Here is a 15,043-nt window from a genome sequence, read left to right as displayed (position 1 = left end):
TCTGAAGCACCCGAAAGCACTCTCAATAACAGACACATATAAGTAACTGTTGTGACTCCCATTTAACATATGGAGTGAAAGAAAGATTAGGTCATTTGCTGAGGGACTATAGAATCAGATATAGTCCCCCAGACTTCAGCAATTCAAGTAATAATACAGAAGGAAAATATACACATTTTATCCAGAGAGAAAACTGCAAACTGAAGTAAAAAAAATGTTGTGGAATATTTTTGTTTGGTTTTTTTGTTTGGTTTGTTCTTGTTGCTGTTTGTTTGTTTGGGTTGGTTGGTTGGTTGTTCATTCGGGGGGGTGGGGGGGTTGTGTGTGCAAAGAGCTCTGTTTTCCTTATTTCCTCAAATAATTTTCCCATTTATTTTCAAATAAAAGGCTATACAGCGCACGTTCTACCTTTTCAACCATACGCTATAAAATCACAGTTGTCATTACCCGGAATATTTTCTTGTCTACAGGAGGGAGTACCTGTGTTGAGAAGTTTGCAATGGTCACTGTAGTTGGTACAGATGATTAAATTCCACCCAATATAAACAGAAAAATATTTCTCAGTTGTTTTTCTTAATAATTTTCCCATGGAAATAAGATCGTCATTGATTGTTTTTATCGTTTAAAAACAGTGGTTTATGATCTTAAAGCTCTCATTACTACAGGTGTTTAAAACACTAGAACTCCAGTGGCCAAAGTGCTTATTTGTGAAGCTGTATGCAGAGAGGTACTTCTCAGCCATCATACCAGCATTTTTTCAAGGAAAGTATCCAATTTCGTTATTTGATCTCATTGTTTCTATTAACTATTTTTAAATGCCCGTACAAAGGCATATTTCTCCTATAAACTGAAACTGCTTTATTTTCTAACTTGTCATGGTAGATTTCAAAGAACATACTACTTGGTACATACGGTAATGTTACAGCAATTTCAACTTAAATAAGGTGCGTATATAAAAGTATAATAACCAAATGAAAACCTGTATAGTTTAAAACCTTATTAACTGAAATACTGCAGTCTAATCATCCAAAAAATTAAAGGCATATAAAAATAATGGAATTAACATAAATAATTTTTTCTGTCTTTTCAGGTTAGTGATCAATTTGCTAAACCTTTACTTTCAGGTGTTAAAGAATCTTGAGAAGTTCAAATTACTTAATGGTTCACATTTTCAAATAAAGTCCTGAGAATCATTATCAAGACATAAACCAATCAACCTGTTATTGTTTTATCTTGCAACTAAATCAACTGAGTTTGAGTTTGTTTACTTTATCAGAAAGTAATCTATATATACAGTTGAACCTTCCCTTGGAGACTAGAAACAGTTTGTACTTCATGAGGCAAAGTAAAATCCAGGAGTGATTCATCTTAGTTTTAGCTGACTGGTGCCATTTCAGTTTCCCTACAGTATTTATCTGACAGATACGAAACAAGCTGCCCATCTGGACTGGCAGCAGGAACCTAGACAAAATTTTTTACTGTGCCTGTAATGGTACCACTTAGGCTTAGGTACTTGAATTATTTTATGACTTTGGCAAGCTCCAAATTTTCTGCTTTATCCCACACTCCACACTTTTGTTTATCTGAAGTACTTCATCTCCCAGACGGTGTATTATGATTCTCAATTCCCATGGATTCTTTTTTTTTTCTGGCTTTGACAAAGAAGCTGAAAATACATAGAAGAATTTGTGGAACTCTTTGTGAGGTGGCATATCCAATTCCTATTATTTTTTTAATTACAAAACTGTGCTTGATCTACCCTTCCTTCACCTCACCCCCTAGGCACTTCCCACACAGAATCCAGCCTTCCAATCAGTTTGCCTATAAAAAGCCCAGTTACTAATTTTCCCACATTTTACACAGAACTCTTAAGACCCAGTGGACAGTCATCTCTTCACAGCTCTACAAGGTTGAGTTTCCTACCTCCTCCTGTCACACAGAGTCCGCATACTGCCGCTCCCGCTATGCTGTAGTGCTCAAGTAAATTGCGGCACTTTCCCGCTCACAAGTTCCTCATCTCGCAGGGCATTAGCTCAGAGCTTCTCCTGCCGGCAAAGTAAGAATACTCAAAACTGGGTAGTGCCTCCCCTAAACCATCCCAAGGTACTCACAGGGTCTGGGTGTCCTCCGGAAGGCTGGGAATAAAGTGGATGTCCCTGCAAGTGATTTTGTAGTCCTCCCAGTCAGAACACTCGCAGAAGGCTGAAGGGCACCTCTCTGTGCCCTGGCTGCACAGCACCAGCACCAGCAGCAACTGGAAGGCTATCGGGAGGCACAGCATCTTCCGCCGCCCGCTCCCGCTCTGCCCCTCGCTTCTCCGAGGGGACGAGGAGACCCCAGAGCTGCAGGGGCAGACAACGCTGCCCCGCCGCGAAAAGCTGCTGGTGAAAGGCGGCACCTTCGCAGGACAATGCCGCCTCCTCCCTAAGCGGGTCAGGAGAGGTTTCAGGGAACTCTTCGCGCCCTCGCCATGGGGCAGGCTCCCTTTCCTCCCCCCGGCCCCGCGCCCACTCCGCCGGCCATCCGTCCCTGCCGCTGCTGCCACACACCGGCCTGAGCCCCCCCTTCCTCTGCACCGCTCCCGCGGGGCCCGTGCCCCGGCAGTGCCCGTGCCCCCGCTCTCACCGGGGCCGCGCCGCCCGGACCCGCCGCTCCCCGCGCTCCGCCCGCCGCCGCCGGCGAGTCCAGCGCAGCCCCGAACGCCGGGGCCACCTGCTGCGAGCGGCCGGGACTGCGGGGGGCGAGCGGACCCTGCCCGGCCCTGCCCAGCACAGCCCTGCCGAGGCGACACGGGCCCCGGCTCCGCGCCGGCAGAGGGACGAGCCCGCACAGCCATTCTCAAAGGCAGCGGAGCGACGCCTGGCCCCGAACGCCTCTCCCGGCATCTTTGCAGAAGGGAGGAGGGAAGGGGCTGAGTAAGAGCCATGAAGTCACCTGTGAAAGCAGTGAAGTTACGTCAGATCTTTACACCAAGCAAAAATTCACTGTCTGCAAGTTAGACACGCAGTAAATGTAAAGCAGTAAAAAAAGCACTGAAAATTCGGAAGAGTGATTTTGAAATTCACACGACAGAGCAAAATGAAAAGGAGAGACTAGCATTTTCCACATGATCAGAAAAGATAAAATCCATTCACCAAAGGAAAAAAAGAAAAACAAATAAATTTAACCCTGAGAGAAGGTGGAATTATTGTCACCTGAAGTAGGTGCACAACAAGAAAAATGTCAGCATAAATGTTTGTAGCCTTGGGAGAAGGAAACTTGAAAATGTAACCTATGCATAGTAAAAAATTAGACCACAATCTTCTTGGATAAATACTTCTCCTCCAGCTAGATTAGAGTTACTCAAATGTTTTGAGTACAACAGATCAGATATTATTTGGTATAAGTCTTTAATTTCCGTTCATCAGTATGTGTTTCCTAGATGTAATTAATCCCCTCAACACACCTTTTTACGGGTGAGAAACTGATATTATGCTCACAAAGAAATACAATATAATTCCTGATCATATGGGCATATGTTAGCACTTAGATCTTGCGTAAGTGAGGAATCCATCAGATATATTTATCCTGTTTCGGATCGGGTATCCAATGAGGGGACAAGCTGAAGCACCCACAACAGAGTGCAGACAACTTCAATCTGCATTGCATGGAATTCCTTTGGGAATGCTGGCTGTCTCATGCCCTGCTGTCATGTCATTCTGGCACACTGCCCATATCTGTAACTCACCTGCAGCCTTAAGAGCCACCACCCACCACCATTTTTTGGTGTCCCTATCACCTTGACTAAATAACAGTGAAGCCATAGGCAGATCACTGAATTTCAAGGCAAATGAGCAAGAGCTACACACTCCACTGAGGCATAGATGAGAGAAAAGATGTGACTCTGTCTTGCCAAGTCAGATATGGAGCTCTGTAACTGTTCCCTACTTTGGTCAGTGCTAAGGGAGACTCTGGTACAGTGTAAGACAGACCAAGCTGCTGGAAGCTGCAATGTGTTCAGTGTTGCCATGTTTCAGCAGTGGGATCATATTCTTTCCCAGCCAAGGGCTAATGGTAAATTTAATGAAGAAGAAAGCCACAAAGCAGTACAGGTTCTGAGTGTGGAAGTACACCTACTTCTGGGCTGCAATTCCATCCTGTCCTTTCCCATCCCATCCTGCCCTCTGTGGAAACGAGACACACCATATCCTGTTTGGCACAGTAACTTGGAGACAGCAAGGGCAACATTACCACAGCTGCTAAAAGCCACAAAACAACCTACTCAGTAGTCTACCCCCTCATTGATGTCCAATACACCCAGGTTAATATTACCTGGCATTTTTTAAGTATGGCCTGTCTTCTTGTTTTGGGGACCATAGACAAGATATACATTCTTACTGATCTCTGAGGGCAAGTCACAAGAACAGGGTTGTGGTGCAAACTCAGGGTTCCTTACTGTGTGGTCCATTCAATCCCACTGATCCTTCCCAGATCTGGAAACAACACCTCAATGCCCACCCATGCTGCAGGGAGGCTTTTGCCAGGATCTGCAGAACTTGCCTTCTTTTTTCTCCCTCTCTTCCAGTTTAATCTCTCTCTTCTCACAATCAATCTTGATGACCTAGTATGACTAAGAGCACAACAGAGGAGTCCTTACTTTTCATGACATGACCTAGTTTGCAGGAAGAGAGTAGGGATGTGTATCCCCTCCCTAATGACAGTACTGCTGGGGTGTTTTGTTGTGATGTCGTGTGTACTCTCTTCAAATCCCTCTCTCCCTCACTTTTATTTCAGCTTCAGTGTAACTTTTTTATGTATCACTGTATATGGACTAAACAAATAAAAAATAGTTTTATTGGTGGGTAGATAAGTAATCCCAAGATCTGAGTAATTTCAGTAGGTTTTCACAAACCAAATAATAATAATTCATAATAATTCATTCTTGTGCTACAGGGGGTATCCTGCATTAGCTACTTGATCATAACTGTGTTTCAGACTCTTAAACTAGAGGAAGGGTAATTTGTTTCATTGCTCTTTCACTGGGAGACAGTATTTTGAATTACCTTTTATTTATTAGGAAAAAGAGCATGCACATAGATATTAGCATTAGAAGCTTTGGCATGGCAACTGCTCTGTGGCAGTGGCGATAGTCCAGAAAAGTGTTAACGGAAGTGCAGCTATTTCTAAGGGATCAAAAAGGGAAACTATAAAGGATTGCATACCAAAGAAGCGGCAAGGCTGATGGAAGGTGTTCTGAGCAGATTCTAAAATAAATAAGGACTGCTTAATATATGGTTTCTGGGCTTGGATCATAAAATGAGAGAAGCAAGGGACTCCTCTCGTTCAAGGCCCAATAGCCTTGAAGGAAACAGGTCAGAGCTTCAGCCTGGGAAGAGCTCCAGGTCTGGATGCACCTCCTCCTGAGCTCCATGACATGGCTTGCACATTCTGAGCCAGGAACATGAATGGAGTTTGAGAACAAAAAAGGACTGTTGCTAACCACATGGTGTTTCCATAGGCACTGGCTTTGCTCTGAAAAGTTATAAGCAAGATGATGTTTACATTGTAGATTCTAGCATGTTTAAGCAATTTTCTGGCTAGAAGTCTGCAATCACACTTCAGTTGTTTCCTTCTATCAGGGCTCTGCCCTGGCCAACCTGCCCACTCCTCTGTGACAGCTCTGGGGCTTTGGGCCAGCTCAGGCCTGGGCACCCAAACCTGACCTGAGCTATTTAAAAGCTGAAGCCATTCCCAGCCTCTTTCCTGCAGCCCTGTCTTGCTGCCTGGTTTTCCTATGAATACTGTGGATCTGTGTGGAAGGCAGCATTGTCTCTGGTCTTCTCTCCAGTCCTGTCTTATTGATAGACCTTAGACCTGCATTAGAGTCTTGTCTCCAGGTGTCTCTTGCTCTTCCTGTCTGGACCCTGGACCTGTTTTCATTCCTTGCCTTGCTGTGACTGGCCCAGTTCTGCTAAGATGCTGCAGGACTGTGTCCTGTTGCCAAGGTCACTCTCTGTGCTGTGGCCATGCTTGGTTCCCAGCCTGCAGTCCCCTCCTAGAGCAGCCTGTCAGGGATAAGGACACCGATGGATCTGATTGCCCCTGCTTGGCCTCCTCTAGGACCTTCCCTCACCTTGCCCATAGCCCAGGACCACATCACCCTCCAGGGCCATCAGTCCCTGTCCCCGTGCCACCACACTGGGGCTGGTTTCCAGCTGTCCTGCCTGGCCATGGGCCCCGCTATACCAGTCCTGACACCCAGGCTGACACTCTGGCCCAGCCTTGGCCTGTCCCCATGCCCAAGGAGGTTACCAGTGCCTGGGGTTGTGGCTACCCCAGAAGCCATCAGCTGCCTGGCCCATGGCTGGGCTGATGGGATGGAATGGAATGGGCTGCCAGGCCCTGCCTGCCGCTCCAGGGGGATTCCCTGTGGTTCCTGGTACCTGGCCCTGAGGGACCACTAGCTTTGCAGTGCTATGCTCTGGCTTCTCCTAGACAGCTTCTGGCCCTTCCGTTCACCTTTTTCAAGAACGGGCCTGCAGATGGGGGAGCTAAGAGTATATTTATAAATCTACAGATAGCCTCAGGCTAGGGAGGTCTGTGAACTCTAGATCAGAATTTAAATTCAGAAGAGAGAAACACAGGTAGCTACATGCAATAAGACACACCTTGTATGGCAGAAAAATGGGAATATTGTGCAATTATTCCACTTTACTTTGCATTTATAGAGTTGTCTGGAATATTTTATCTCCCAAGAAAGAAGTAGACAAACACAATTATTCATAGGATAGTAAGGAAAATGCAAGGTTTAGAAACATGACTTGTGTTGAAAGAATGACGGTACACGGTTGCTTATCTTAGTTAAAACCACAAGTGGTTTAAGATGTAAAAAAGAACAACAGTCAATAGTTCTGACCACATCATTATTGAAAAGTGATGGCATCTAGCAGCTTAGAGCAACTGGCAACTTTTCACCCCCTGGAGATAATGAATGTTGCTTTTTCACATACTAAAACCGGTTAATGTATTAAAAGTATTCACCGACATGTGTACATCCACAATTATAAACATAAACCTAAGAACAGACATCCAAAATCCTGTATGCCCTGAGGCTAGAGAAATTGAGCAGTTTTAATCCATTAAAATGCCTTATGCTCTGATTCTAATAAACAAATAGGAAACAAAAATGACTCTTACATATGCAGTGCATTGCAGATTTATTTTTCCTAGTGCTTTTTCAAAGACCCCTGCAGGTTACTAGTAATTTAAACACGGTGAAAATCAACAAGCATCTTTTTCCACTGTTACAGACACTCCCTCTAGTGACAGCCATGGTTGCTCATTTAATACCTATCATCTTAAGCACTGCAAGGTTCAGAATTCCATTGTTTTTCTGGTGCTTTCTGAAAAAGTAACTTTATTATCATCTGCCAGATTTGATAAGGTATCTTGGTTATCTTTGCACCGTTTTACACGTTTATATACACGTTTTACATGGTTTATACACAAATCAGATAAAACACAACAGGTTCTAACAAAGAAGCAATTAGCTCTAATTGGTGTTCCACATAGATTACCAGATATCAACAGCTACATCTTGTAATATCTGCATGAAAAAATGTTCAAAGTGGGAAAATTAATCAGTAAAGAGTAGAATAAAAGACCTGTTTTTTTTTTTTATGATTAATCAACATGTTTTGCCATTCTAGACACTTGCAAGATATGCCCGCGCCTACCTCTTTCTATTTCAGTATCTCAAATAATTTCTGGCCTGTCAGAAAAAAATATATTAGACACACTGCTTTGACACAGCATCATTCATCAGATCAAGTGTTTGAATAGCTATAGGAAAGAATTTTATTCTAGGTTCTTGAAGATTCATGTCTTCAAGAATATAAAAAAATTGTCTTCAATGTGAAAAACAGGTAGTTACGGAGTTTTATGGTTGTGGGATATTGAGGAATTCTTGTGCTTTTCCTTTTGCTTTATTTCATGAAAAAGCCACGAAAACCTGCAAAAATTGGAATACTCAGTTGACTGAAGGCTAAATAGGATGTACTGCTGTGTAAAGCCTTATAAAGCCTGAGGTTGTCAATTGTAAGAGTGCCCAGAGAGAAGAGCAAGATGAAACTCTCTTAAGCAATTAGTTAAGGTAAGAACTATGACAGCTGTTTTCAGGAAGGTATATTTGTCTACAGAATCACAAAGTCACAGAGTCAGAGAATCACTGAGTTTGGAAGGGCCCCTGAAGATCAGCTGGCCCAAGCCCCTGCTCTAGTAGAGTCATCTAGAGCTGGTGGCCAAGAACTGTGTCCAGACAACTTTTCACTATTTCCAAGGATGTAGATTTCACAACCTCTTTGTGCAACCTGTGCCATTGTTTGGTCACCCTCACAATTGAAAAGTGTTTCCTGAAGTTCAGATGGAAATTACTGTTCAATTTGTGCTCGTTGCCACTTGCTTTGTCACTGGACATAATTTTATTTAAACCCTCCCTTCAGGTATTTATAGACATTGATGAGATCCTTCAAGCCTTCTCTTCTCCAGGCTAGATGGCCCCAGCTGTCTCAGCTTTTTCTCATGGGAGATAAAGCTCTTAATTATCTTAGTGGCCCTCAGCATATTAGTAGCTACCTCAGCATCTGTGGGTGCAAACGCACCAGAGCCTATGGACTTATATCTCTATTTTTTTTCCTTCAGGCTTACATTGCCTGTGCTTCTTCATCTAAAGTCAGGTTTCTAGTCATCTTTGACTTCATTCTGCTCTGCCTGCATCTCTTGCATAGGCATCCATGCTCAGAAATTACTTCCATCAAAAATTTATTTGCCCTTATAATTCAGACTTCAGACTAATCTTGCACTTTTTTTGACTTGGGTCATGGCACATACCTGCTTTGATATGGAGAACAGCATGTTTAATAGAAGAGTTTGACTGTTTATTACAACGATCATAAATCAAAACTGGATTTTAAGCTCACTGACTTAGGTGACAATTCATCTATTACAGAGTGCTTCTTCTTTTGTGTGTCTATGATACCTGTTCATAAAAGAACTCATTTTCTGAGTCCACTAAATGATGAATCTGTAAGTCTTGTGAAAGAAATAGCTAAACAATCTCCTGAAAGCTACATGAATAATGACTTGTCATGGATAAAAAGTAGCGTAGCATGAAAAGATGCCACTAGTAACAAATAAAAGAATTAAAACATTTAAATTTAAGCCTAGAACAATGAAATTGTTTTAGAAAAAGTTATAGTACTTTTAGATTTTCCACCTTTAAGGCTTGTATTCTCAGACTCATTACACATTAAATATATGCAGTAATGTAATGGCTCATAATGATCTTTCCTTTTTTTTTTTTTTTTTAAGAAAAGGTCTTAGTCAAGATCTAGACTTGTATTAGTCAAGGGGCACAACAGCATTAATCAAGCAGTACTAACCTTAAGTAGTAAACCCATGCTGGTCTCTCTAAATGCAAGCACTGCCAAGTTACTGTCTCAACACAGCACTTCAGATAACAGAATGCTGGCATTTACATGTTTTTGAATTCATATAATAAAAAGAGAGTTTTCTGTTCTTGTAAAATTAAATAACTTCTTTATAAATCTGTCTAGTATAGTAGTTTGTTATGCACAGTTAAATAATTTCTCAGACATACTCATTCCAAACTGAAGAGATGTTCTGTAGCAATTTTATGCACTTATATTTAACATCCTTATGACAAAAGTAAACAAACAAAAAATAATTGTGGTACTGTTCATCCTCAAAAAAGAGAATTAGAGAAATATGAAGATACTTGTTAAAATGCTAAAGGGGGCAGACAAGGGATCTACTTTCTATGTCCCATGGTGAATCTTTAAGGTCACCAAACTGCAAGTGCATATCTAATAAATAATGCTCCAGGAAGGGCATAAGAAAGCCAATGTTGTTAACACTGGGATAAGGTCAGTTAGCAAAATCAAAGAATCATACTTCAAAAAGTTAATGTCATGTTTTAGACAAGAACACCAAGTTTTCTTTCAAATGCTAGCAGGCTAAATGTAAAATACTGTAAAACAAGCTCAAAAGCAGCAGAGGAACAACTTGTGAAAAACAGAAACTAACAATCCCATTTCAAATGCAACAAAACAAGGAATGCTGCCAGAGTCTATAAGACTAGTAGATAAATCAGAATATACAAGGAGCATGTAGAGAAGATAAAGCCATAACCCCAGACTGAATTATGTTCTGTTTCTATGCTCTGTTGTAGAAGAGCTTGAAGAGGTTCTCAGGTTTATATTCTTCATGGACAGATAAATTCAACTTTAGAAAAATAACCAGTCAAAATCTTACTTACTTATTGACTGCTATAGCAGAACTGGTGACTGTTGTGTACTTCTCAATTAACACCCTTTTGTACCAGATTAATTAATATTATGCTAATATTTAACAGAGATTCTAGGGAAAAAAATAAGGGTTACAGATTACAGAATCCAAAATAAAAGACTGCAGTTTTGGCTCTGATAACTGTAGCAGGTACATTAATAGAAACTACTATAAAGAATAAAATTAATGAATGTATTCTCTTTGGAGGAAGAATCAAAACTGCTTTTTTGAAAGACAGATATTCCTCATATGTTTTTGAAGTCTTCTGAAGCTGCCAACAGAATTTTAGATATAGTTTACTTGGATTTTCAAACCAGCCTTTAGCACAGCCTTATTATGCAAAAACATAGAGAAGTAAGAAAGCAGTTTTTCACACATCCAGAAGGAAACTTCCAAAAATCATTGCCAGGAGGTTGGGGAGGCACACAGGGTTATACAAATTTAGGGGCTAAATGCCTGTAAACATATATCAAAGGAAACAGTCCTCTTACAGATGTCCTCTGACATGACAAAAGTGAGTAGCAGAGGAAACTACAGAGAGGGTTAGACCATAGAAGGTAGCGAGGTTCATGTGCTCTCTCTAAATACCATCTTCTGTTCTCACTGATGAACTCAGTATGCTGGGCCAAATGGACCATTAGGGTGTTTTTTTATGTTCCTATTTGAACATCGTGACAAATATGTGCACACAAATCTTAGGGTTCTCCCTACTCTAAAGCGAGTTGTAGCAAAAAAAGAAAAAAAACCCTAATGCACCCATCTAGTCTGGAAATCAAAATGCACAGGGAATAGACTTTACTGAGCTGACAGTTCATTGCACTGGTAAATTAGTAACCTTCTCTGTTGGGAGTGGTGGGATTTTGATGGTTTGGATCTTTTTCAGCAAAGACAAACACAATACAGGAATCTTGGCAAACATGCCTGCTTACATGCTTTCTGTAACAGTCTTTAGTATCTCACTTTTTGTACCAAGCACGTCTCAGCTTGATGAGGATGAGAAAGCTGCATATTAATCATCGGCATAAGCCTTTTTTCATATGCTTATGTGAAAGAGTTACAATATTTGTGTAATGCTACAGCTGATAATATAGCTGTGTGCATACAGCTGTCTGAAGCACTGGAAGCATCTGCTTCCTTCTGTTACAACATTAAACCAATATAGACATAGATAGCATGTGCTGTTTGCTGCCTAGCTACTTTCTCAGTTGGTATATGCATGGTTAGCATGGTCTTTAGAACCAGTGGATGTGCTCAGTATGTCTGCCTCAGGTGTTGGCATCAGTTTCCACTGGAACACTGTGTTTGTAGCAAGCCAGATGTGCTCACACTCAGCATAGATGCAAATACACTTCTCGTATATGTACCAGTCACATCCAGGACCTATTCCTTACCCCCTCATCTGCTTTGTGATGACCTTAGAGAGGCTACTAGGGCAGGAAAAGAAATCTGCTCATGGGTGAATTCTGCTGAGTCTGTGGAGCACCAAGCCCACTGCCAGGTGCAAAACTGAGAGAAAATCCCCCAGAGAGCTCAGGAAAATTCAGGGCCTGTCTCCCAGAGACCACCATAAGCAGGAGACCTAAGCATAAGACTGAATTGAAGCCCTGACCCTCACGCTGCAGTTAGACCTGTCAACACAAACTGATCATGCTGCAGTTTGCAGAGGAAAGGCCGGGACAATGGCCAGGCACTGGAAGCCAGAGAAGACTTGATTCTTTGCTAATTATTCGCTAATGCTTCAGTTCACATTGAAGTAAGGTTTATTATTAAATTCCTGTTCTGTGTCTCACTTCTCTTCAGCTAAGATGAGGATAATGCCTCTTAAGCATGACCAGAAAGACACAAAGGCCAGCAGTGATTGCCTGGGCTGCTGGTGGATGCTGCCAGTGTGGAGGGCCTGGCTTACTCCTGAAGTGTGTTGTAATCATATGCCATTCAAGCATGCCTGATTTATTGTGAGCAAATGAAACAGTCCTGCAAGACAGGAATGAAGGTGGATAGTATGAATTGTCATCCATGCCTTATTACTGTACTCAAAGGCCAGTGGTCACTGCCTGGAATGGATCCCAGAGGCAATACACACACACATGTATTAAAAAACCCAACGCATTGCGTTTACTCTGGGCTTGAGTGCTCATCTACAGGTGAATTGCATTCAAACATCCCAGTGATTCTGAGACTACTGCAAGTTCTGCCCAGGTTTCAGAGGCCTGGGTGACATTACTGGTGATCACTCAGAACTCTTTATCCCTTTTCTCTCTTCAAGGCCAGCACTCCAATATTTGGCCGTTTTTACTACACAGAAGGGTAATGGATACAACATCTGGGAACAGGGAGATGCGTGGCCTAAAGAAACAAGAAAAAGTCAAGAGGCAGGAACGGAGATGCCTCCCGAGTAAGAACCATCTGCTCTCAGTAGCTCACACGCCTTTTCCCAGCTGATCAGCCAGGTGCCGTCTCCTCGGAACTGGAACAGCCTCGCCTGCTTTGCCAGGGCAACAACTTTTGTTTCTGCTCTCCGCGATCGTTTATCTGACGTGTTTGTAAACACCAGCGCGTATTTGGTAAAGGTTTAGAGTTTAACAACTTTAATAAACGCCACGACAGGTCCTCCACCATCGCCACTCATCCCCCGCGCAGGCCCTCCGGTCTCCCCGCAGGGCGAGGTCCGCCCTTCCCTCTCCGCGCTGCCGGCGCCGCCGCCGCAAAGCCTCTCGGGCGCTGGAGTCCTGCACCCCGCCTGTCCCACGGCGGGGCTGCGCCTTCTGGACTCCCTGTCCCACGGAGCCTTGCGAGGAACCCGGCGCCCGGACGGCGGCTGCGGCAGCGGGCAGCAGGGCGGCTAGTTCAAGTTGCCATAGCGGCGAGGTGAGACGGGCGGGAGGTGCCCGGGAAGCGGGGCGGCCTCGCCTCGGGGCGCCGTGCGGTGAGAGCCGGGGTGCGGGACGGACAGAGTCGGGACTGCGGCCAGGGCGGCTGTGCGGGACAGGGCTGTGCGGGACGGGGCTGTGCGGGACGGGGCTGTGCGGGACGGGGCTGTGCGGGACGGGGCTGTGCGGGACGGGGCTGTGCGGGTGCGGAGCGCCGCGGGAGGGCGGGCGCGGGTTGGAGCGGCGCCGGGTGGGAGCGGCGGCGAGAGGCGCGGGGAGCGGGGCCGCGGAGAGCGGGGTCGCGGGGGCTCCTCGGGACAGCCCGGGACAGCCCGCGGGCCTGGCGGGGTCCCGGCTGCTGGCGTGCCCGGAGCCGTGCTGGAGTGCCCCGCGGCCCCAAGGCCGTGCTGCTGAGCGTGGAGCGCGGTGTCACAAACTGATAATAAAATGTGGTACAGATGCCTGAAAGCACGATGGCGAACTGTCACCATGTGGGATCGTCTTCCTGGCTTTTTGAAAACTCCTCCTGGCTCAAATTGAAGGAAAGGGCCTTTCAGGTGTTAGCTATAAGTCTTAGCTATAAGGCTTCAAACCTACCTTTAACAGTAAGTCAGTTACCTAGTGATATATTAGTCTGTGTAGAGCTGGACAAATAAAAACACTTGAGGAGTAATCAGGTGACTTTATCTGTGGTTTACCTGAGCTGGAGAACTTGCTGTTAACACCGTCAGGTCTGCTTCGTGTTTGTTTTACCCTGAGAGTCCTCAGTGAAAATGAAATGCCCTATTTTCTGCAGGAAAGGAAAGTATCGAGTATTGATGCTTTTCATCAGTTCAAGAAAAGTTATGATCTGTTTGGGTAGAACTAAAACCCAATAAGTTGCATGATTATGTGCTAAAATTAGTCAAGGTTTTTGGAAAAAGTGATAAGCTTTTTTTGGTTTAAATTAATAGGCAATGTGCATATGGAACATTTGTACAAATTTCTATTCCTTTATGATTTTTTTTTAAATCTAAAATGAAACTTCTGTATTTCCTTTTAAAATGAGGATGTTGCTTTATATGAAACAGAACTTCATCAGCTTAAAAATACTTGTGGTTCCTTTTAGGTTGCTCATGAGAATAAAAAGGAATGCTACTTAATCCCAAATAGTAAGTTTTCTTGAGACAAAACCTTTACCCTTGTTCAGTGCTTTCTTTTATGTTTACCTTGCTTACTGGCCTTTCTTCAGTGCTTTACCTAGTAAGTATCTTAATGAACCTATTTTTGGTCAGCTGAAAATGAACCAGTTAATCTTTCCTGTTGTAAATCTTCATTTCCCTTTTTTTTTTCTCTAGTGTCTTTACTTTTCAGTAGTTGGGGCTCTTATGGTTGAGTCAACTTGTTTGTTGGTTTTTGTAATTTTTTTTTAAACCAAATTATGGTAAAAATCAGTATTATTCCATGTTGTTACTTCTACTTATTTATTTTATTTTTCTTCGTCTTTGAAAATATCCCATATTTCCTGTTTCCCAGTGTTTAGTATTTATGCTTACTCAGCATCATTAAGACTTCCTTGCAGCTGACTAGAGTGAGAGGCACTGGAATAGTGAATTCTGATACTGTCAGAAAAATGTGCTTTAGTGACATAAGAAGATGGAAGATGAGATAAATTCACCACTTCAGAAAATGTAAGGAATACTGGTGTACTTGAGCATAGACTGAGCATGTTGATTTACTCTTCCTTCATGTTTGAAAGGTTTCTATCCAAGTCCGGGGGGACAGAAATATACAACCTTTTAAAAACTAAATATAAGGATCTGGAAAAAGTTGCCTCCATATAAAATACA

The 15,043-nt window shown here is 43.1% G+C and overlaps 2 protein-coding genes across 6 annotated transcripts in view; one reads left to right on the top strand and one right to left on the bottom strand.

The window, feature by feature from the left end:
* TSHR (thyroid stimulating hormone receptor) overlaps positions 1 to 2,451 on the bottom strand; it is a 63,942-nt gene extending 61,491 nt beyond the window's left edge. Inside the window, exon 1 of the mRNA XM_064658903.1 lies at positions 2,112 to 2,451. Coding sequence (XP_064514973.1) covers positions 2,112 to 2,281 — 170 coding nt within the window. The 5' untranslated portion in view covers positions 2,282 to 2,451. The remainder of the gene's footprint in view (positions 1 to 2,111) is intronic.
* A 10,633-nt stretch (positions 2,452 to 13,084) lies between these two features.
* Positions 13,085 to 15,043, top strand: part of CEP128 (centrosomal protein 128) — a 181,196-nt gene continuing 179,237 nt past the window's right edge. For 2 of the 5 annotated variants that reach the window (XM_064658899.1, XM_064658896.1), the window contains exons 1-3: positions 13,197 to 13,270; positions 14,323 to 14,365; positions 14,730 to 14,884. The gene's annotated coding sequence lies outside the window, so the exon portion shown is untranslated. Of the gene's footprint in view, positions 13,271 to 14,322; positions 14,366 to 14,729; positions 14,885 to 15,043 lie in introns of all 5 variants that reach the window. The other 3 variants (XM_064658898.1, XM_064658900.1, XM_064658897.1) reach the window with 3 other exon arrangements.

This window comes from Pseudopipra pipra, chromosome 6 (genome assembly GCF_036250125.1).
Source record: "Pseudopipra pipra isolate bDixPip1 chromosome 6, bDixPip1.hap1, whole genome shotgun sequence".
Taxonomy (NCBI): Eukaryota; Metazoa; Chordata; class Aves; order Passeriformes; family Pipridae; genus Pseudopipra; species Pseudopipra pipra.
The sequence above is the reverse complement of the archived record's forward strand: the minus strand, read 5'-3'. Positions and strand labels throughout refer to the sequence as shown.